Below are 23,858 nucleotides of genomic sequence, written 5' to 3' on the forward strand. Positions count from 1 at the left end.
GAGAGAGGGGTTGGACAGGGCAGGTGTTAGAGAGAGAGAGGGGTTGGACAGGGCAGGGGTTAGAGAGAGAGAAAGAGTGGTTGGACAGGGCAGGGGTTAGAGAGAGAGAGAGGGGTTGGACAGGGCAGGGGTTAGAGAGAGAGAGGGGTTGGACAGGGCAGGGGTTAGAGAGAGAGAGGGGTTGGACAGGGCAGGGGTTAGAGAGAGAGAGGGGCTGGACAGGGCAGGGGTTATAGGAGAGGATCGGGGGTTAGAGAGAGAGAGACTAGATAAGACAAGCAGTGAAAGTACAGGTAACTGCCAAAATAAAAGGAAATGCCAACACAAAGTGTCTTTACAGGGCGTTGATACACCACGAGCCGTCAGAACAGCTTCAATGTGCTTTGGTGGTTGGTAGCCTATTGGTTAAGAGCGTTGGGCCAGTAAGCGAAAGGTCGCTGGTTTGCATCCCCAAATCTGTCGATGTGCCCTTAAGCAAGGCTAATTGAACCCTAATTGCTCCTGTAAATTGCCCTGGATTAGAGCGTCTGCTAAATGACTAAAATGGCCAAGTGTCTGAAACTCTATTGGAGGGATGGTGACTGGCACACACACACACACTTTAAACCCCCCCATGCTCCTTTGAGACCCCTCTTGAAAAGTCCCTGAGATCTCTTCTTCTAGCCATGGTGACCAAAATAATGGACAACTGGGCATTTTTATACATGATGGGATGTTCATTGCTTAATTAACTCAGGAACCACACCTGTGGATACTTTGTGTCCCTCATTTACTCAAGTGTTTCCTTCATTTAGGATATGAAACAGTAGGGTTTCTTACATAACTCAAACCCAGGGTCAGAACCATACAGGAGAGTTACAGGAGAGTTAGGTTCTAAAGCAGTAAAATTACGGGGTTTATTCATCTTTATTTAACCAGGCAATTGAGTTAAGAACAAATTATTATTTACAATGACGGCCTACCGGGGAACAGCGGGTTAACTGCCTTGTTCAGGGGCAGAACGACATATGTTTACCTAGTCAGCTTGTCAAGTTAAAGTCCCTATAAGATTCTTTGGAGATTGTGTTGAGAATATGGCACATGAAAGAACAGTTTCCATTGGTTGACAGTCTAGGAGAATGTCACAATACACTACATGTGTGGGTGTCACGTCCTGACCAGCAGAGGGAGTGATTGTATTAGTTTTGGTCAGGACGTGGCAGAGGTTTTGTGTTGTGTGTAGGTTGGGTGCTGGACTCTCAATTGGAGGCAGGTGTTTCTAGTTGCCTCTGATTGGGAGTCCTATAAACAGGTGTGTGTTTTTCTTTGTGGTTGTGGGTAGTTGTTTGTGAGCACTGCTTTTGTTTAGCCTGCCACACTGTTCTTGTCGTGAGTATTGTTTATTGTTTTTTCCTGTGGATGCTTTGCTCATGTTTTATTAAAAAGATGAGTATCCACATTCCCGCTGCGTATTGGTCTTCTCTCCACTACGACAAATGTTACAGTGGGTGTACGCTGGTAAAAACAACACAGTGTGTGAGCTAGTGTCGCTGTAATTGGCTTCCTCACTACCCTGCCACTCTTTTGGAATTCAACAGTTGTATTTCGGGCGTTGTTGCAGATCTTGAGTATCTTGACGGCTGACCATCAATCAGGACATTGTGACCCCAGAATAAAGTAGCAGAAGTCTAACTGTTCTCATTGTATCAGCTTCATATCACGTCTCTAATGATCCACGTCCAGCTTCATATCACGTCTCTGATGATCCACGTCCAGCTTCATATCACATCTCTGATGATCCACGTCCAGCTTCATATCACGTCTCTGATGATCCACGTCCAGCTTCATATCACGTCTCTGATGATCCATGTACCAGCTTCATATCACGTCTCTGATGATCCACGTCCAGCTTCATATCACGTCTCTGATGATCCATGTACAGCTTCATATCACGTCTCTGATGATCCACGTACAGCTTCATATCACGTCTCTGATGGTCCATGTACAGCTTCATATCACGTCTCTAATGATCCACGTCCAGCTTCATATACATCTGGTGTGCATTATAAAAACAGAGGAAGAAAGAGGAGGTGGTGAGAGAGATGTAAAAGACAGAAAGGGAAAGAGGTAAGAACAGAGGAGCAGGGTAGACAGAATATAATTAATGAATCACAGTGCTACCCTAATATTCTCTCAGTTCATCACAATTACATAATAGCGTCTCTAGTGGTGTCTCCTAACCAGCCCTGGGCTCCCAGTCGGCCCAAAGGTTATCTTAAGAGTGGGTGAGGTGCCGATGACGGGACTGGGGGTTGGCATCCTCCCTCACATCAAAACATACCTGCAGACGAGAGACAGATGGAGAGAGAGCATGTTTAAACCTTGTGTTTTTATTTTTTATTCTAACAATGTCAGTCATCATAATCATCAGGAGGTGAAATGCAAAACTGACCTTGGATCATTAACTCTGGGACTACTACATGTGTGTCGGTGAACTACCGACACAGCTGATATAACCTAGAGGATTTAGGGAGAAGGGGAGAGAGGGATGAAGTGAAGGAGAGAGACTGTTATTGAGAAAATAAGGTAGTTAAAGAGACAGTGTTCAACAGGAATTTGTGTGTGGCCTCACCTGGTGTCCACAGTAAGTGGTTACAGAGTACTTTATGCTGAAAAACATGCACAGACACACAAGGACAAACAATATAGCGTTGTTATAGAAATAATGAAGTGTCTTACTAATCTCTATGGTTGTGTCACGTCCTGACCCTAGTAAGATGTCATTTTCTATAGTAGAGTAGGTCAGGGTGTGACAGGGGGGGTTTTGGGTGTTTTTCTATGTTTTCTATTTCTATGTTGGAGTTTTTGGGGGATGATCTCCAATTAGAGGCAGCTGGTTCTCGTTGTCTCTAATTGGAGATCATATTTAAGTTGGTTTTTTTTTTCTATTGTGTTTGTGGGCAGTTGAATTCTGTTTAGTTGTGTTCTGTGTAGACGTCAGTACCTGACAGAACTGTTTGCTGTTCGTTTTCGCTTTGTTATTTTCTTTAGTGTTCTGAGTTTAAATAAACGTAATTATGAGCCTCAACACGCTGCGCCTTGGTCCCCTCTATACGACAGCCGTTACAGGTTGGCCCTCTTGCCTATTCTTTGAAGGTAGAAGGAGCCACAGTTACACACCTGAGCCTGCTTACTGCACAACACAATCCATCAATCAGATAGGGTGTCTAATTGTTCAATATAGGTGACTTAAAATAGCCTGTTTTGTTTTTCTACAGACATCACACCCTTACCCGAAGAGCACCCTCACCCGAGAAGTAGAATTCAAAGGGAGAGAAACTGGGAATTGAATAACTGCAGTTAATATAGCTACGTAAATGGAATAATACTCTTATTGCAATGTGGATGGCTCTTAAAAGAGCCTTTGGTTGTGTATAGTGTAGTCTATGGTGTTGCCAGGGAACAGCACCTTCTTCGAAGAAGTAGGAGGTGAAGATCTCCCGCACACAGATTGCCTCTCTTGCTGCGTTGTTGGACCCCGTCCTTGAAACATCCTGCAGAGCAGCATACTTCTCCTCTGGCACATGGCGGCGAGCTGCAGATCTCCTCCTGGTCCTCGTGTCCATCCTCATGAAGTTATGAAGGACACAGGTAGCCTTCACACACCTGAATTCCTCCAGGAGGCAGTCCCAGACGGCCCTGGTCACCCAACCTTGCAGTGCCCTACAAGCTAACTAGGCAATCGTTTTGAAGGAATCTCCAGTTGCAAGGTATCTGTAGGAATATGGAAGATAATGTCATTATTAGACTTTTACATCACCAGGTCATTGTGGATTACTAATGTATAATATCACTGATAACAAATCATGATAACATTGGATTGATAGATGCATGTGGATGTGTAGCATGTGACAATAGCAGGATCATATCAAGGATAGCATCACAAATGAATACATAAATACCACTTGAAGCTTGAATCAGCTGTGCAGTCCTAAGGTAAAAACAAAAATGTGCACCCCTTTGAGTCCCCAGGACCAGGACTGAGAACCACTGCTCTTCATTGGGTCCTCTTCATCTGTAGACAGGCTTTCATAGCTCTTTGTATCTGAGGACAGAAAACCTCACAAGAAACAGACTTCATTATGCTCAAAATAGACAACACTGAATATTATGTTACTATTATCTCCGTCCTCACTTCTAGGGACTGGAACTACACAAGTACCTGCCCTATACAGAATAGCCTCCTCTCTTACTTTTACAGTTGGGGCTGCTATCTGTTCACCCTCCTCCATGGCTGTTAGCTACCTGGAAATGCATTTGAAGTTTGGTTTTTACAATGACAAATACATCAAGATAGCTAGTTAATATGAAGTTAGCTAGCTAAGTGAATTTAATATCACCAGCTACCTATCTATACAGTATATTAAGTTGGCTAGCTACGTTAGCATCTCATTTTAGTTAGCCCGCACTGTAGCTAGTTAGCTAATAACACATCGTTTGTTTTACCTTTTTAGAAATGTATTTACTTACTTGAATAGGTTCTTCCAGCCATGTGGACGATTGGAAACAGCGCAGCAAAGTGCGTCTGTCACCAGAGCGGTTTAGAGCATATTACTATTTACCTGTGAATGGGCAGATCCAACAGCCCTCAAACGTTTTAGTACACCTACTCATTCAAGGGTTTTTCTTTATTTTTACTATTTTCTACATTGTAGAATAATAGTGAAGACATCAAAACTATGAAATAATCATGTAGTAACCAAAAAAAATGGTTAAACAAATCAAAATATATTTTATATTTGAGATTCTTCAAATAGCCACCCTTTGCCTTGATGACAGCTTTGCACATTCTTGGCATTCTCTCAACCAGTTTCACCTGGAATGCTTTTCCCAACAGTCTTGAAGGAGTTCCCACATATGCTGAGCACTTGTTGGCTGCTTTTCCTTCACTCCGACTCATCCCAAACCATCTCAGTTTGGTTGAGGTTTGAGGATTGTGGAGGCCAGGTCATCTGATGCAGCACTTCATCACTCTCTTTCTTGGTAAAATAGCACAGCCTGGAGGTGTGTTGGGTCATTGTCCTGTTGGAAAAACAAATGATAGTCCCACTAAGCCCAAACCAGATGGGATGGCGTATCGCTTCAGAGTGCTGTGGTAGCCATGCTGGTTAAGTGTGCCTTGAAATCTAAATAAATCACAGACAGTGTCATCAGCAAAGCATCCCCACACCATAACACCTCCTCCATAGTTTACGGTGGGAAATACACATGCGGAGATCATCCGTTCACCCACACCACGTCTCACAAAGACACGAAGGTTGGAACCAAAAATCTTCAATTTGGACTCCAGACCAATGTCCATTGCTCGTGTTTCTTGGCCCAAGCAAGTCTCTTCTTCTTATTGGTGTCCTTTAGTAGTGGTTTCTTTGCAGCAATTCGACCACGAAGACCTGATTCACACAGTCTCCTCTGAACAGTTGATGTTGAGATGTGTCTGTTACTTGAACTCTGTGAAGCATTTATTTGGGCTGCAATTTCTGAGGCTGGTAACTTATCTAACTTCTCCTCTGCAGCAGAGGTAACTCTGGGTCTTCCTTTTCTGTGGCGGTCCTCATGAGAGCCAGTTTCATCATAGCGCTTGATGGTTTTTGCGACTGCACTTGAAGAAACTTTCAAAGTTCTAGAAATGTTCCGTATTGACTGACCTTCATGTCTTAAAGTAATGATGGACTGTCATTTCTCTTTGCTTATTTGAGCTGTTCTTAACATAATATGGACTTGGTCTTTTACCAAATAGGGCTATCTTCTGTATACCCCCCTACCTTGTCACAACACAAATGATTGGCTCAAATGCATTAAGAAGGAAAGAAATTCCACAAATTAACTTTTAAGAAGGAACAACTGTTAATTGAAATGCATTCCAGGTGACTACCTCATGAAGCTGGTTGAGAGAATACCAAGAGTGTGCAAAGCTTTCATCAAAGCAAAGGGTGGCTACTTTGAAGAATTTCAAATATAACATATAGTTTGATTTGTTGAACACGTGTTATTTCATAGTGTTGAGGTCTTCACTATTATTCTATAATGTAGAAAGTGCTGTTATTGTGAAGTGGAAACTTCTAGGAGCAACAACGGCTCAGCCGCGAAGTGGTAGGCCACACAAGCTCACAGAACGGAACCGCTGAGTGCTGAAACACGTAAGAATTGTTGCAACACTCACTACCGAGTTTCAAACTGCCTCTGGAAGCAACTTTCAGCACAATAACTGTTTGACGGAAGCTTCATGAAGCTGGTTGAGAGAATGCCAAGAGTGTGCAAATATATTTTGATTTGTTTAACACTTTTTTTTGGTTACTACATGATTCCATGTGTGTTATTAAATAGTTTTGATGTCTTCACTATTATTCTACAATGTAGAAAATAGTAAAAAAAAAAAAAGAAAAACCCTTGAATGACTAGGTGTACTAAAACTTTTGACCGGTAGTGTATATGTTGCCAGCACACCCAAAAGTGAGCCACTCTGGGCGGTTGGATCCACACGGACAGAGAGCGCGAAGAGACGCACACCTGTCGCAAACTCAACGGAGTCTTGACTCTACTTTTTTTTTAACGGTTAATTTTATGAGGCAAACGTTTGTTTTTATTCATTTGGGAGATAAGAGAGCTACATTATCAAAAACATTTGGATATGTTTTGTTAGTTTTGGGCCGGTAGAATGTTTGTTTTCTGGTCGAAGGTGGTTAGTTATTTGCTTAACTAACTAACTAACCAACTAGTTTAGTTAACAACATATAAATAACGACGATATAATAATGATTTGGATTGAGTAGACTACATTTCACAACAGTGAACTGTAGCCCACAGCAGGAAAGGAAAACTGCCTTTTTTATGTGTCGGAAAAACCTCTTCAAAATGAAAACGTGTGACTTTAACGTCTTTTAAGAGTCCAGTCGTTTTTTTTTGTCTAAGAAGTTATCCTTCATTCGTTAAAGTTAAAAGTTTTAATTTTAATTTAAGGTGAACTTGACAAAGTGTCGACACTGTGTATTTTCTACAGGGGAAAAAAACAAATCGTCCCGGAGATGAGTAAAGACACCGAGATAGAAATGAAGGATGTCGAGTTGAACGAGTTAGACCAGGGAGAACTACGGATGACCGGCGACGGACCGGCGACGGACGGACCTGGGGCTGAGAAGAACCGGTCGAGTGTGAAGCTGGAGGTCCTAGATGAGGTTGTCAAGTTTACCGGGCTGTCGAAGGAAGAGCTCATGAAAGTTGCTGGCACACCACGGTAAGTTAATTAAGAGATGGTTGTTGTTGGTTTATACTTTTAAAATATATATGTTTTTTAACTATTGCTAGCTAAATTAAACGTAAAGTTGCTATGAATCAATTTGAATTACCGAATCTACAATGTAAACATGTAAACGCAGCAAAAAAATAAACGTCCCTTTTTCATGAACCTGTCTTTCAAAGATAATTCGTAAAAATCCAAATAACTTCACAGAACTTCATTGTAAAGGGTTTAAACACTGTTTCCATGCTTGTTCAATGAACCATGAACAATTAATGAACATGCACCTGTGGAACGGTCGTTAAGACACTAACAGCTTACAGACGGTAGGCAATTAAGGTCACAGTTATGAAAACTTAGGACACTAAAGACGCCTTTCTACTGACTCTGAAAAACACCAGAAGAAAGATGCCCAGGGTCCCTGCCCATCTGCGTGAACGTGCCTTAGGCATGCAGATGTGGCCAGGGCAATAAATTGCAATGTCCGTACTGTGAGACGCCTAAGACAGAGCTACAGGGAGACGGGATGGACAGCTGATCGTCCTCGCATTGGCAGACCACGTGTAACAACACCTGCACAGGATCGGTACATCCGAATATCACACCTGCAGGACAGGTACAGGATGGCAACAACAACTGCCCGAGTTACACCAGGAATGCACAATCCCTCCATCAGGGCTCAGACTGTCCGCAATAGGCTGAGAGAGGCTGGACTGAGGGCTTGTAGGCCTGTTGAAAGGCAGGTCCTCACCAGACATCACAGGCAACAATGTCGCCTGTGGGCACAAACCCACCGTCGCTGGACCAGACAGGACTGGCAAAAAGTGCTCTTCACTGACGAGTCGCGGTTTTGTCTCACCAGGGGTGATGGTCAGATTTGCATTTATCGTTGAAGGAATGAGCATTACACCGAGGCCTGTACTCTGGAGCGGGATCAATTTGGAGGTGGAGGGTCCGTCATGGTTTGGGGCGGTATGTCACAGCATCATCGGACTGAGCTTGTTGTCATTTCAGGCAATCTCAACGATGTGCGTTACAGGGAAGACATCCACCTCCCTCATGTGGTACCCTTCCTGCAGGCTCATCCTGACATGACCCTCCAACATGACAATGCCAGCCATACTGCTTGTTCTGTGCGTGATTTCCTGCAAGACAGTAATGTCAGTGTTCTGCCATGGCCAGCGAAGAGCCTGGATCTCAATCCCATTGAGCACGTCTGGGACCTGTTGGGTCGGAGGGTGAGGGCTAGGGCCATTCCCCCCAGAAATGTCTGGGAACTTGCAGGTGCCTTGGTGGAAGAGTGGGGTAACATCTCACAGCAAGAACTGGCAAATCTGGTGCAGTCCATGAGGAGGAGATGCACTGCAGTACTTAATGCAGCTGGTGGCCACACCAGATTCTGACTGTTACTTTGTTCAGGGACACATTATTCCATTTCTGTTAGTCACATGTCTGTGGAACTTGTTCAGTTAATGTCTCAGTTGTTGAATCTTGTTATGTTCATACAAATATTTACACATGTTAAGTTTACTGAAAATAAACGCAGTTGACAGTGAGAGGACGTTTCTTTTTTTGCTGAGTTTATATTCTACAATTGACATTTATTTCACTCGATTAAAGCGTTAGGCCAGTAACCAAACGTTTTCTGATTCGAATACTCAAGAAGACAAGGTGAAAAATGTGCCCTTGAGCAAGGCACTTAACCCTGATTTGCTAGAAGAGAAGGGGCATTATACTACTATGGCTGTAAAACAACATTTTCACTGAACCTATCCAGTCTGTGACAATTTCTTTTGGTAATTTTCCCCTCCAGGTGGGTGAGAACTCGCTGGGTTCTCCTGATGCTGTTCTGGTTGTGCTGCGTGGGGATGCTGGCTAGAGCCATAATGATCATTGTCCGGGCCCCCAGGTGTAAACCCATACCTGAGATGAACTGGTGGAATCAGGGTCCTCTCTATCAGATATCTGACCTGGGTGCCTTCAACCACAACAAGGGAATCAAAGGTGAGGGTATTGATGAGGACATGGGACACAATTAGCTTCAGGAATATCTACTAAGATAAAACAGGATATCATACACAGCATTATGGGGAATGTAGTCGATCATAAGGGTGGAACCAGGGTCCTCATATATACACACACATGTCCCCCTGTCCCATTATGTAGTTGGATACCATTACATTTAAAGAAAAACTTGGAAGGAAGTGAATCTAGTTTCAGTGAGTTCTCTGGCTTGTGATTGAGGTAGTCAAGTCAGCTGCCTGTCCTCCAGCCTGCTGACTTGGCTAACATGAATGTAATATGAAACTGAAGAGGACAACTTCTCTTCTTCTTTATGGTTGAAACTTCGAGCTGACTAGGTGAAAAATCTGTCTGTGCCCCTGAGCAAGGCACAACCCTAATTGCTACTGTAAGTCACTCTGGATAAGACCGTCTGTTAAATTACAAAAATGTAAATGTCAACACATTTTATTCTTTTGTAAATTGATTGTATGATACAAGGTCCCATTTACTATCTCTCAGTTTTCACGTGCCGTTTTGGCTAACAGTAAACTGATTCCATACCCGGGGACACGTCTTCCCTTTTCCCGGTTAAAACACCTGACTGGTTTTGTTTTCCCTTCACACACCGGGACTGAAGGAAAGATTCACACACGCTCTCTCTGAGTCAGTTCCTGCTCACTGAAGCACACTACCTCTCTTTTCTATCTTTCTTATCACCTCTACGCGCTGACCTCTGACCCTTTCTTGTTCTCCTTTACGCCCCTCTTCCACTGTCTCCTTACCCCATCCTACCACCTTTTCACCCTCTTTTTCTCTCCTCTTTTCTCTTCAACCCTTTCTCCCAAACATCCTCCCCAACATCCTGTCACCTTCTGACCTCTACATGGCTGTGGTGAAGGATTCACTTCTCTCTCTCTCTCTCTCTCTCTCTCTCTCTCTCTCTCCCCCCCTTTCTCCCTCTCTCCTCCCCCTCTTTCCAGGTGTTGTAAGGTACTAGCCTGCATCAGCTCAAGGTGAAAGGCCTGGTCTGTGCAGAAGGATTCACTTCTTCTCCCTCTCCTCTCCTCTCCCTCCAGGTGTAGTGGAGGTACTAGACAGACTGGACCAGTTGAAGGTGAAGGGCCTGGTTCTGGGGCCTCTTCACACTGTCCAGCAGGACCGGGTAGACACACTAAACCTGGTCTCCATGGACCCTGGGGTAGGAACTGACCAGGACCTGCTGGTTCTGCTGGACAAGGCCCACCAGAAGGGTGAGTGACTGGGGCACACGTCTGCTCTGCACGAGGTGGCAGCTCAAACGACCAAAATCTCTGATCTGAGGCCTGGCTGTTTGTCCCATTCATCTGAACGGGACAAACATTATTATAGTATTATAGTGTATTATTGTATTATTATAGTATTATTATTATAGTATTATAGTGTATTATTATAGTATTATTATAGTATTATTATTACAGTATTATAGTATTATAGTGTATTATTGTATTATTATAGTATTATTATTACAGTATTATAGTATTATTATAGTATTATTATAGTATTATTATTACAGTATTATAGTATTATTATAGTATTATTATAGTATTATTATTATTATAGTGTATTATTATAGTATTATAGTGTATTATTGTATTATTATAGTATTATAGTATTATTATTATAGTATTATAGTGTATTATTATAGTATTATTATAGTATTATTATTACAGTATTATAGTATTATTATAGTATTATTATTATAGTATTATAGTGTATTATTATAGTATTATTATAGTATTATTATTACAGTATTATAGTATTATTATAGTATTATTATTATTATAGTGTATTATTGTATTATAGTAGATAATGGATCTGGATATTTTAATAATGATCTCCTCCAGACTGAAGAACTTGTATTTCTGTCTGTCAGGTATCTCTGTGGTGTTGAACCTGACCCCTAACCCTGGAGTTGACCCCTGGTTCAGTCCTGACCTCCTGCCTGAAGTACTGGACAATCTCGGGGTGAGAGAAAGGGATCTGTGCCATTTTTTTGGAATATCTTTTCTCTTGTCCTCCAGTGGTGCCTCTCTGTTTTAAACGAATACCCTTGATAATCTCTTCTCTCACTCTGTGTGACTGGACTGTTTGTCTGTTAACAACCATCTCTGTCATGTTCTACTCTAATGGCTGAGGCAACTCTGTATGTGAAATTTGTCTTATTACAAATTCTTAATTCATTCTCCAGTCTGCTGCTAAACACTGGCTGGGTATGGGTGTAGATGGCGTGCAGGTGTCCGGCCTCGCTGCTGCCAGCTCCTCTCCTGATTGGTCCAAGGTCCGGGGCGTCGTCCAGGGCAACGGTGCAGAACATGATGTGAAGAAGAGGTAACTTTAGGTCAAACAGGGAACTAGATGTCAAAAGCGTAACTGGAGGTCAAACACGGAAAAGTTCAAGCGAGTGTATAAAGGCTCTTTCAAACCAGACAAACGGATACCTAAAAAAAAACACAGCTACTTTTCTACATTTTTTTTCCTTTAAATCCAGCCTAACACACACACACACTCTCACATGCGCACAGACACTGAGAGTAGGTAGCTGCCGGGAGGCTGCAAGGCTTACGGCTGCATCTCAATAGTCTATAAAAGTACTTTTCCTCTCCATCTGTTCTGATGGTCAGAACCGGCTTTAATGTCTGGGTCGTGGCTTAGTTGACACGTTGTTTTGATCAGTATAGTCAGAAGGCTTTAGTTGGATCAGAGCTCAATAAAGACTGAACCAGGGAAAGGGGGAAATGCATGGTCTGTCTGTCTGGAGGCTTTCTGCCACCTGGTGGTGAAATGGAGACCCTGCAGTGGCACAGTACTACAGAGTAGTGCTCTCCCTTGGCTATCCAGGAATACCGTGGATGTCGGTCTGTGCCCGTGTTCATGAAGTTTCTCCCTTGGCTATCCAGGAGGAATGTGGTAGGCGGTCTGTGTTCATGAAGCGTCTCAGAGTGGTAGTGCCGATCTAGGATCAGTTCCCTGCTGTCATGTCATTTTTATTATGATCCTGCTGGACACAGATTTAACTTAGTCCTAGACTAAAATGTACTTTCAATAGAGATTGTCCATTGAGAATAATATTGAACCTGTTCTAAGCTCCTCCTCTTCCTCCAGAGCTCTCATAGGAGTGGTAGATGGACTGTTCTAAGCTCCTCCTCTTCCTCCAGAGCTCTCATAGGAGTGGTAGATGGACTGTTCTAAGCTCCTCCTCTTCCTCCAGAGCTCTCATAGGAGTGGAAGATGGACTGTTCTAAACTCCTCCTCTTCCTCCAGAGGTCTCATAGGAGTGGAAGATGGACTGTTCTAAGCTCCTCCTCTTCCTCCAGAGCTCTCATAGGAGTGGAAGATGGACTGTTCTAAACTCCTCCTCTTCCTCCAGAGGTCTCATAGGAGTGGAAGATGGACTGTTCTAAACTCCTCCTCTTCCTCCAGAGCTCTCATAGGAGTGGTAGATGGACTGTTCTAAACTCCTCTTCCTCCAGAGCTCTCATAGGAGTGGTAGATGGACTGTTCTAAACTCCTCCTCTTCCTCCAGAGCTCTCATAGGAGTGGAAGATGGACTGTTCTAAACTCCTCCTCTTCCTCCAGAGCTCTCATAGGAGTGGTAGATGGACTGTTCTAAACTCCTCCTCTTCCTCCAGAGCTCTCATAGGAGTGGAAGATGGTCTGGACTCCTCTGATGTCTCTCATCTTCTCAGCTCCTCTGGTGTTGACCTGATGTTGTCTGATATCCTCAACACCCCTACAGACTCAGGTAAACAGTGACGAAGAAGACCATAAGGAGGAGGATGATTTGCTCAAATGGCCCTACACATAAATCTGAATTACCAAACTAACCGTAATGATATGACAAAAGTCAATATGAAGACACACTACCAACACATGTACATAACCTTAAATCTCTTCATAAACCTAACCATCTCATCCTCCAGGTATCCAGAGAGCCAAGTCCATCCAGTACCTGATCTCTACCCAGAAACAGAGCTCTCTAGCCTGGGGACTAGGAGGTACCAGGGGGAACCACCTGGCTAGCATGGTGGAGAGACCAGAGCTGGTCCGGCTCTACCAGGTACAGGAAATCCTTCCTACAGGCGTGACGGTGTACTTGCGGTTAATTGACGAAACCAATTTACCCTGGAGGGGTAATAAAATATTTATTCTCTCCCCAAGCTACTGCTCTTCACTCTGCCTGGAACTCCTGTCTTCAACTATGGAGATGAGATAGGAAGAGTTGACCAGGGCTCCACCTCTCCTCAGATGCTGTGGTACACTGAGGCTGAGAACCAGACTGCTCAGGTACAGACTGGTTCTGTCTCTTTAACCTTTATTTAACCTTTTATTTAGCTAGGCAAGTCAGTTAAGAACAGATTCTTATTTACAATGACGGCCTACCCCGGCAAAACCCTAACGACGCCCTATGGGACTCCCAATCACGGCCGGTTGTGATACAGCCTGGAATCGAACCAGAGTCTGTAGTGACTCCTCTAGCACTGAGATGCAGTGCCTTAGACCGCTGCGCCACTCGGGAGCCCATTATAGAGGGCTGTTGGTCTAGTGTACTTCAATCAACATGTATCTGACAAAATGCAGATTAGGATTCAAACCCTCCAACAGAAAATATTCTTGGTCTCTCTTCTGTCCAGGCCCAGAAGACTTGTTTGTGGTTTAAGACCCTCTCTGCCCTGAGGGGTGAAGAACGTTCCCTCCTTCACGGGGACTACTTCCCCCTCCACTCCTCCTCCTCATCCCTGGCTTTCTTGCGTCTGTGGGACCAGAGCGAGAGATATGTGACGGCTGTCAACTGGGGCTCCACCCCTGCCACCCTATACATGGCCCTCGACCACCCAGGTAAGTTTTATTGGTCACGTGCAGATGTTAATGCGAGTGTACCAAAACGCTTGTGTTGCGTAGTTTCCTAAGGACTCGAAGCGAGGCGATCATCTGTCGGCGCCATCTTGCCTTGTTATTTAAATATATTTGTCTTTTCCAAATGACACGTGAGTATATCATGAAAATCAATTAAAATCTCACAGGGGGGGGAAAAGAAAACATGATTTAAAAACATCATCATGCTATACATTACAATACTGACAGGATTTCTCCTTCTCTTCCCAGACCTGGGTCTTCCACAGCAGGCTGAAGTCAAGCTGAGTACAGACTCTGAAAACCTAGATGTAGACAGCTCTGTCTCGCTGGATAAACTGCTGCTGGGACCAGGACAGGCTGTCCTATTGACCTTTCCCTTTGTTTAGGAGGGGGCTAAAACAGACCAGGACAGGCTGTCCTATTGACCTTTCCCTTTGTTTAGGAGGGGGCTAAAACAGACCAGGACAGGCTGTCCTATTGACCTTTCCCTTTGTTTAGGAGGGGGGCTAAAACAGACCAGGACAGGCTGTCCTATTGACCTTTCCCTTTGTTTAGGAGGGGGCTAAAACAGACCAGGACAGGCTGTCCTATTGACCTTTCCCTTTGTTTAGGAGGGGGGCTAAAACAGACCAGGACAGGCTGTCCTATTGACCTTTCCCTTTGTTTAGGAGGGGGGCTAAAACAGACCAGGACAGGCTGTCCTATTGACCTTTCCCTTTGTTTAGGAGGGGGGCTAAAACAGACCAGGACAGGCTGTCCTATTGACCTTTCCCTTTGTTTAGGAGGGGGGCTAAAACAGACCAGGACAGGCTGTCCTATTGACCTCCCCCTTTGTTTAGGAGGGGGCTAAAACAGACCAGGACAGGCTGTCCTATTGACCTTTCCCTTTGTTTAGGAGGGGGGCTAAAACAGACCAGGACAGGCTGTCCTATTGACCTTTCCCTTTGTTTAGGAGGGGGGCTAAAACAGACCAGGACAGGCTGTCCTATTGACCTTTCCCTTTGTTTAGGAGGGGGGCTAAAACAGACCAGGACAGGCTGTCCTATTGACCTTTCCCTTTGTTTAGGAGGGGGCTAAAACAGACCAGGACAGGCTGTCCTATTGACCTCCCCCTTTGTTTAGGAGGGGGGCTAAAACAGACCAGGACAGGCTGTCCTATTGATCTTTCCCTTTGTTTAGGAGGGGGGCTAAAACAGACCAGGACAGGCTGTCCTATTGACCTTTCCCTTTGTTTAGGAGGGGGCTAAAACAGACCAGTAAAAATTGTTGATTTTTGAATCTGTGTTCCAGTGAATAGGGCTGTTTATAGTGTAGGAGAAGGCAAGGTCCTACTGCCTTGAAGTTGTTCTACAGTGAATAGGGCTGTTTATAGTGTAGGAGAAGGCAAGGTCCTACTGCTTGAAGTTGTTCTACAGTGAATAGGGCTGTTTATAGTGTAGGAGAAGGCAAGGTCTTACTGCTTGAAGTTGTTCTACAGTGAATAGGGCTGTTTATAGTGTAGGAGAAGGCAAGGTCTTACTGCTTGAAGTTGTTCTACAGTGAATAGGGCTGTTTATAGTGTAGGAGAAGGCAAGGTCCTACTGCTTAAAGTTGTTCTACAGTGAATAGGGCTGTTTATAGTGTAGGAGAAGGCAAGGTCCTACTGCTTGAAGTTGTTCTACAGTGAATAGGGCTGTTTATAGTGTAGGAGAAGGCAAGGTCTTACTGCTTGAAGTTGTTCTACAGTGAATAGTGCTGTTTATAGTGTAGGAGAAGGCAAGATCCTACTGCTTGAAGTTGTTCTGAATGAAAGTTGAGCCAAGTAATATTGCTTGTTGACAGACATCGACTCTGTTTCTGTCACTTTCCTACACAGAATAAAGTGTGTGATTCATATGTGTATGCCTCCGTCTTATGATCTGTGTGAGTGACGTTGGCTTAATGCCACACGCTTACCGTTAACCCTTGTTTGCACAGGAGCTTTCCAGGTGTGATTAAGTATGTCAGAAAGAGCAGGGATCTCAGGCAGTATCTTATGACCTTATTAAACCTCCCCCCTCTCGATACAGGTGACTACCCACAGCCAAGATGTTTCTCATTTACTGCTAGAAGGATTTGACTGTTCAGTCTGCTGCAGTGGTGTAAAGTACTTATTTAAAAACTTGTATTTCGTGTATATCTGTGTACTTTTATATTTTATATTTTGACTACTTTTACTTCTCTACATTCCTGAAGAGAATAAGTTTTTTTTTTTTCCTCCATACATTTTCCCTGACACCTAAAAGTACTCGTTACTTTTCAAGTGTGCTCCTGGCTAGCCATAAATTTAAAATGAGAAAATGGTGCCGTCTGGTTTGCCCAATTATAAGGAATGTGAAATTATTTATATATATTTTTTTTAACGTTTTGATACTTGAGTAAAAGTATTTAGTTTTTGACATTTTACTTAAGTAGTATTTTACTGTGACTCACTTTTTAAGTCCGGTATCTTTACTTTGACTCAAGTATGACAATTGGGTACTCCCCCCCCCCCCCCCCCCCCCCCCGCTGGTCTCTGTGAAGTCGTGTGTTTTTAGATGCGGTAGTGTGTGTTCAGTGCTGGCATATGTAGAGATGAGAACTTCTACAAAACCACACGTAGGCAAAGGTTGATGTAACGATGGTGAGACAATGAGTAAGAGAAGTACCGATACATTACATACGTCTCCCTCTTATGCACACACGCCACTGCAGACCCTGGTTCGATTCCAGGCTGCATCACAACCGGCCATGATTGGGAGTCCCAAAGGGTGGTGCACAATTGGCCCAGCGGTGTCCGGGATTGGCCGGGGTAGGCCATCTTTGTAAATAAGAATTTTGTTCTTAACTGAAGTGTGTATGGGACTACTCGTCTATGCCACACATGTCGTTGACTCTTTATTATATTGTAATGGCCGTACACATCTTTAACCACAGTGAATTTTTTAACATTTGTACACCTGTAGAAAACGTGCTACATTGAAACTGATTACTGTGTTGTTGGGTTTGGAGCTGGCAAGAAAGGCATTTCACTGTACTAGTGCACGTCACACAACTTGATACTTGAAATGTGCTTTTACTTGCAGTAGCGTGTGTGTGTGTTCAGTCACGTAGATGCAGTTGTGTGTGTGTGTGTGTGTTCAGTCACGTAGATGCAGTCGTGTGTGTGTGTGTGTGTTCAGTCACGTAGATGCAGTTGTGTGTGTGTGTGTTCAGTCACGTAGATGCAGTCGGGTGTGTGTGTGTTCAGTCATGTAGATGCAGTCGTGTGTGTGTTCAGTCACGTAGATGCAGTCGTGTGTGTGTGTGTGTGTGTGTGTGTGTGTGTGTGTGTGTGTGTGTGTGTGTGTGTGTTCAGTCATGTGTGTTCTGTGCTGGCAGATGTAATGCTTTGTGTGTAAGAAATTTCCCAAAGCCACACTTAGACAAAGGCCCGTCAACCTGTGGTTTATGTTACCGTCGACAACCCCAATTTACCACGGTTACCAGGTTACCCCCTAAATGACTTTACATCCAGTCTATTCATTATTTTCATTATCACATACATTTATTAATGATTCGTTTCAATCATTTGACTGGTTAAAAAAAAATAGACTTTTGATGACCTATCTAGTAATATTGTACGATTAAAAAAAATAATAATATATATATATATATTTATATCTTTATCATAATGTTGGTGAATTATTTTGTATCTTTATTTTAATTCAACCTCTATCTGGCGATTAAAGCTTTATGAATTGATCTAGACAGAAATGCACCCACCATCAAATATCTTTGAAAGACCTCGATTGAAGTTAAGAATTATTAGACATAAATATCGCTATTACATTGGCCTGTGGATATTTTTGGCATCTTTACATTAGTCTTTACGTGTTAAGTTATCTTACATCGTATGTATTGAAATCCACTGTTGGAGAAGCTACTCTGAAATCATATTTTACCAAGCTACCAATTTAACTTGAAGAAGTTTTAAGCTACACTAATTTAACCATTAAGAAAAACTAAAGTTACTTTGAAAAAGTAGTTATCTACATCCAAAGTAGTTTGTGAAATGTCATAGATTACAAATTACAAAAATAGGTCAGGTGTTAACAGGATGTACCCTATTAAACACCAACTATGTTTCACATGAGAATTAGGTCTGATGCTGAAAAATAAATTTTATTTCAACCATATTTTCTTAATTTTTTTAGCAATAATAATAATAATAAAACATTTTGTGTGTCGTTCCAGCAGTTAGCTACACCGCTACATGGTAAAACAGTATTGTGTAGTTCCAGTAGTTAGCTACACCGCTACATGTTAAAACAGTAGTGTGTAGTTCCAGTAGTTAGCTACACCGCTACATGGTAAAACAGTAATGTGTAGTTCCAGTAGTTAGCTACACCTCTAGCTGGTAAAACAGTAGTGTGTAGTTCCAGTAGTTAGCTACACCGCTACATGGTAAAACAGGAGTGTGTAGTTCCAGTAGTTAGCTACACCTCTAGCTGGTAAAACAGTAGTGTGTAGTTCCAGTAGTTAGCTACACCGCTACATGGTAAAACAGTAGTGTGTAGTTCCAGTAGTTAGCTACACCGTTACCTGGTAAAACAGTAGTGTGTCGTTCCAGCAGTTAGCTACACCGCTACATGATAAAACAGTACTGTGTAGTTCCAGCAGTTAGCTACACCGCTACCTGGTAAAACAGTAGTGTGTAGTTCCAGTAGTTAGCTACACCGCTACATGGTAAAACAGTAGTGTGTAGTTCCAGTAGTTAGCTACACCGCTACCTGGTAAAACAGTAGTGTGTAGTTCCAGTAGTTAGCTACACCGCTACATGGTAAAACAGTAGTGTGTAGTTCCAGTAGTTAGCTACACCGCTACATGGTAAAACAGAGTGCTACTACTGAAAATACTACCAAGATTTGAATTTAATTCAACTACCACCAAGCTACTGCAAAATGTAGTTAAATTACAAGTTGAACTATGTGTAAATGTTGTTCACTACTCTTCAACACAGTTGAACTCAATAGTCTTTAGATTTTACAAAACTGCTCTGGAAATCAGCCTAAAATGTACAAATGGCCGTCTCTGTGTCTCTTTCAGTGAAGGTGACCTCTACTGTCTTCTTAGGCCCTTGACAAAAACACTAGAGCAAGGCGCTTGCAATGCCAAGGGTCGTGGGCTTGATTGCCGCTCGGGCCACCCATACGTCAAATGTATGTACCATAGGAGGCTGCTGAGGGGAGGACGGCTCATAATAATGACCGAAACGGAGCGAATGGAACGGCATCAAACACCATGGAAACCGTACGTTTGATGTATTTGATACCATTCCACTTCAGTCATTACCACGAACCGTTCTCCCCAATTAAGATGCCACCAACCTCCTGTGGTATTCACGCATGACAAGTCGGGATAAACGTGTCAGCTAAAAGCCATGTACTCTAAACTTTAAAACCATTTACATATCAACTTTAAACCCATTTACATATCAACTTAAACCATTTACATATCAACTTAAACCATTTACATATCAACTTAAACCTGTTTACATATCAACTTTAAACCTATTTACATATCAACTTTAAATCCATTTACATATCAACTTTAAATCAATTTACATATCAACTTTAAAACCATTTACATATCAACTTTTAAAGATGCACTATGCAGAAATCGCTCCTCCATTTCCTGGCTGCTAAAATTCTAATAGTTAGCCTAATTTCAGTCTATGTGACAAAATTAGCAGGTATAGTGTAGAGAATCATTGTACCATTTTCATAACCAAAAATATAGTATTTTCATCTGTTTGAAGCTGGTGTACAAAACCGAAAGTAAAAGATGCAAAAAATGAAACTTAAGCTCCGAAAATAGAAATAGTGCACATAGAACAGATCTACCGCTTCTTAGACTTGCTTTCAATGAGAATGACAGATCTATAACTCACATTTCTATGTGAATTTGGTCGCCCCCCCCCCCAAAAAAAGTTACATATTTCACTAAGTATTTTTGTCTCTTTAGCTGCTGTCTGAGAGAATAGCCTGCCGCCAAGGTGAATTCCACTAACCAAACACCCCCACATACACACCGTGTCCCAGTCCCCGTCGGTGCGAAACCACCCCCCTGACTGGTGCACAGTCATTGACAGCCTCTCGATCTTACTGTGTCACTCTTCATCCTCATCATCATCAGTAGCAGCAACATCCTCATTATCATTACCATCATCTTAGACTGAAAGATTCATTGTCTAAGTGCTTCTAAAGTTGTTTTGATATTAGAACTTATTGTAATACATTTCACCATTGGGCCTACTGTTAAGAGGTATATAAACTTCTTTGAGTATTTTTAAGAGTATTTAAAAATATATATATATTTTAAAAGAAAAGGTCACAGAAAAACAGAAGAGAGAGAGACAGACAGAGTGAGAGACAGAGTGAGGGAGGGACAGAGAGAGTGAGGGACAGACAGAGACAGACAGACAGTGAGAGTGAGAGACAATGAGGGAGGGACAGAGAGAGAGTGAGGGACAGACCGAGAGTGAGGGACAGTGTGAGAGAGAGAGAGAGAGCTGTGTTCAAGGTCTGGGCCACTGCTCTGTGGTGTGTTAATGTCACTTTGTTTCCAGGATGACGAGGTGTGTGAGAGATCAGAGAACACACACACAGAGGTGAGATCAGAGGAATCGAGAGAGCGACAGCGGCCCATAACCGCTCTTATGACTCTCTCGCTCTCTCCTCGCTCTCTCCTCTCGCTCTCTCCTCTCGCTCTCATTCTCTCTCTCGCTCTCATTCTCTCTCTCTCTCATACACACACACACACATGCACCACACACAGACACACTCACAACACACATGCACTAGAGCGATGCCGTATGTACAGTGTGTTACTACCATTGACGTGATCGTGATGAAGGGATGAATGGTAAGTCTGCATCTCTTTTCTTAGCCTGTTCGTATTGTTGAGCCATTATAATTAACGTGTAAATGGAGGTTGCAAATGCATGAAAACATGTACTGACTATGACTGACATTTGGTTGTCTTACCTAGCTAAGAGCGTCTACTAGATTACTGAAAGGTAAATGGGAAGTCTCATTGTAGCTAGTCTCATTGTCAGACAAACAGAGAGTCCTTCAATGAGATGCTGGTGACAACCTGCCTTGTTGTGTTCTGATCTATAGCCCAAACCAGTTCATTTCACACATATAACTTTGGAAAAACACAGACAAAAGGATTTTTTTTGATGTTGATTTAAATGGAGATTTAAGTTGTCTTGTAAAAAGGCCTTGCAGCCGAATCGTAACGAGACGTAGCGGAGAGAAAAAAAAAGGCTTGCGATCGAAACATCTGCATCAACAAATATCCTTGTGATTCACCTACTGTATGTTTATCTATGATACCCTACATATCCTTTAGGTTACAGATCCCCAGGGTCGTCTAGTAAAGATATCTGATGTATTCATCATCTGAGGATTCTAACCGTAGTCTGATTTTACGGGTGTCCACGCTGGAGTCTATTTTACGGGTGTCCACGCTGGAGTCTATTTTACGGGTGTCCATGCTGGAGTCTGATTTACGGGTGTCCACGCTGGAGTCTATTTTACGGGTGTCCATGCTGGAGTCTGATTTTACGGGTGTCCACGCTGGAGTCTATTTTACGGGTGTCCACGCTGGAGTCTGATTTTACGGGTGTCCATGCTGGAGTCTGATTTTACGGGTGTCCAGGCTGGAGTCTGATTTTACGGGTGTCCATGCTGGAGTCTGATTTTACGGGTGTCCAGGCTGGAGTCTCCCATGTAGTTCTATTGTTAGACTGTTGATGCTGTTTGTTCCATTATTACCTCATAATATTTGTTTGAAGGAGTATTTCTGTCTGTGTCCAATTTATGTGCCGTCTTGTTTATATATTGTTTTCTCATTGTGTGCTGTGAGGCACTGCTGGTATATAATACCATGTTTTAGGTGTTGGGTAAACTCTGAAAAATTATCCCTTAAAATTCACTCATTCATTTAATGGTACATTTGGTAATTTTTTGGAGGTAACGTGCACAATTCCAGTCCTTATGTCAGAGCAGAAACCTGTTGTTGGATTTAAAGGATGCTTTTCTCCCAACGATTCACAGGTTGAAAAATGCATGTTAAAATAGTTTGGTAATATTAAAAATATATATATATATTTCGTACTTTTCCCCCATATTCAGGTGGCATCTGAGAACCTGTTCAAACCTTGACCAGAGCCCCGAGACGAGAGTAAGTTCCCTTTTCACTAATCAATGATTTTTATTTATCTGTTTAATAAAATGTGATTAGCAGTGACCGATTTAAACAACACATTCCACTTTGATTTCCGAATAATTGAACCACTACTTAATGACTGCAGGTATATTATATTTCTGCGTAGGCTACTCTGTAGCTTTTACCTTCACCGTGACCTTATGACCTTTAAGTTCATTAGTGATTTAGGAATTCAATCCAATCTGCACTGAGTATTTTTACAAATATTTTATGTAATGAGAGAAAAATTCTAATTTCCAAAAGACAATATGTGTAGTTTAACTGTATCTGGCAAGCATCGGACTTGGACCGCATAAATATGAAGTATATATAAATATATATAAATATAAATATTCGCTGAAATTATAAAAAGTAATGAGAAATGTACAACCAAAAAATATCGTTTTCATCTTTAGCTTTGGTCACCTGATTCTGTTAGTTTGGACCGTAAAGGTTCTACATACAGTTCATAACGTGTGGAAAGACACAGAACGTTCTTCCAATGTAGATTAAACACAATACGTAACGTTGATTTCCTAGTTGTTTCTGTTATAGTGTATCTCTTCTCTAGCTCGAGAAGAGATACACATTTCGGCAATAAAATTAAGCTATTAAAATGTCGTTATATTTTCTGTGCCGGTGAAGCCCTCGTCTCATACTCTCGTCGTAATAGATCTTTAATTTGTATTTTTTAATTAAACTTTATTTAACCTGGCAAGTCAGTTAAGAACAAATTCTTATTTACAATGACGGCCTAGGAACAGTGGGGTTAACTGCCTTGTTCAGGGGCAGAACGACAGATTTTTACCTTGTCAGCTCGGGGGGGATTCAATCTAGCAACCGTCCGGTTACTGGGCCAACGCTCTAACCACTAGGTTACCTGCCGCCCCACATTATTTAATTACGACATTATTAACACAAGTGAGTTCCAAGCCCCATTATTACAACATTACCGTAAAGAAAATGTTGATCGCACCTCTCCCTTTTTTCTTTCTGCTCTTTTTATCAGTTCTTTTCTTAGTGATGGAAGGATGAGAAAAATAACAAAGGGAGAAAAAAGTTGTGTTCAAGTCTTTCCCCCTCCTCTGTACATTCTCTATTTATCTGAGGAAAGTAGAAAATTGCCCCCACACTCCTCTGTTTCTCTTCTTCCCTTCGTTTGAATACTTTCACACTCTTGTTCGCCGCCTCGGCATCATCACGCCGTTCAATAGATTTTATGATCCACAGTTTGATGAAAATCAACTTTGTTGACAAAACCTTTAACGTGACTAATTGTCTGGATCACCTAGTTACCCAGGGCCATGTGTATCAAGCATATCAGAGTAGGAGTGCTGTGATCTAGGATCAGGCTCCCCCTTTGTCCATGTAATCATATTCATTGTGATTTAAAAGGATAAATGGATCCTAGATCAGCACTCTGAGAGGCTTTTCT

At 42.4% G+C, this 23,858-nt stretch overlaps 1 protein-coding gene across 5 annotated transcripts in view; it reads left to right on the top strand.

Annotated features, from left to right (window-relative positions):
- The first annotated feature begins 6,477 nt into the window (after positions 1-6,477).
- LOC106578137 (amino acid transporter heavy chain SLC3A2) overlaps positions 6,478-23,858 on the top strand; it is a 30,789-nt gene continuing 13,408 nt past the window's right edge. For 3 of the 5 annotated variants that reach the window (XM_082965337.1, XM_082965336.1, XM_082965335.1), the window contains exons 1-10: positions 6,488-7,270; positions 9,087-9,277; positions 10,354-10,527; positions 11,190-11,281; positions 11,505-11,644; positions 12,946-13,058; positions 13,237-13,373; positions 13,475-13,600; positions 13,948-14,152; positions 22,351-22,399. In XM_082965337.1, the coding sequence (XP_082821463.1) occupies positions 7,062-7,270; positions 9,087-9,277; positions 10,354-10,527; positions 11,190-11,281; positions 11,505-11,644; positions 12,946-13,058; positions 13,237-13,373; positions 13,475-13,600; positions 13,948-14,152; positions 22,351-22,361 (1,398 nt within the window). In that variant the 5' untranslated portion in view covers positions 6,488-7,061 and the 3' untranslated portion in view covers positions 22,362-22,399. Of the gene's footprint in view, positions 7,271-9,086; positions 9,278-10,353; positions 10,528-11,189; positions 11,282-11,504; positions 11,645-12,945; positions 13,059-13,236; positions 13,374-13,474; positions 13,601-13,947; positions 14,153-14,419; positions 16,046-22,350; positions 22,400-23,858 lie in introns of those variants that run through there. The other 2 variants (XM_014156759.3, XM_045701626.2) reach the window with 2 other exon arrangements.

The sequence above is a fragment of the Salmo salar genome, chromosome 18, assembly GCF_965601325.2.
Source record: "Salmo salar chromosome 18, fSalSal1, whole genome shotgun sequence".
Taxonomy (NCBI): domain Eukaryota; kingdom Metazoa; phylum Chordata; class Actinopteri; order Salmoniformes; family Salmonidae; genus Salmo; species Salmo salar.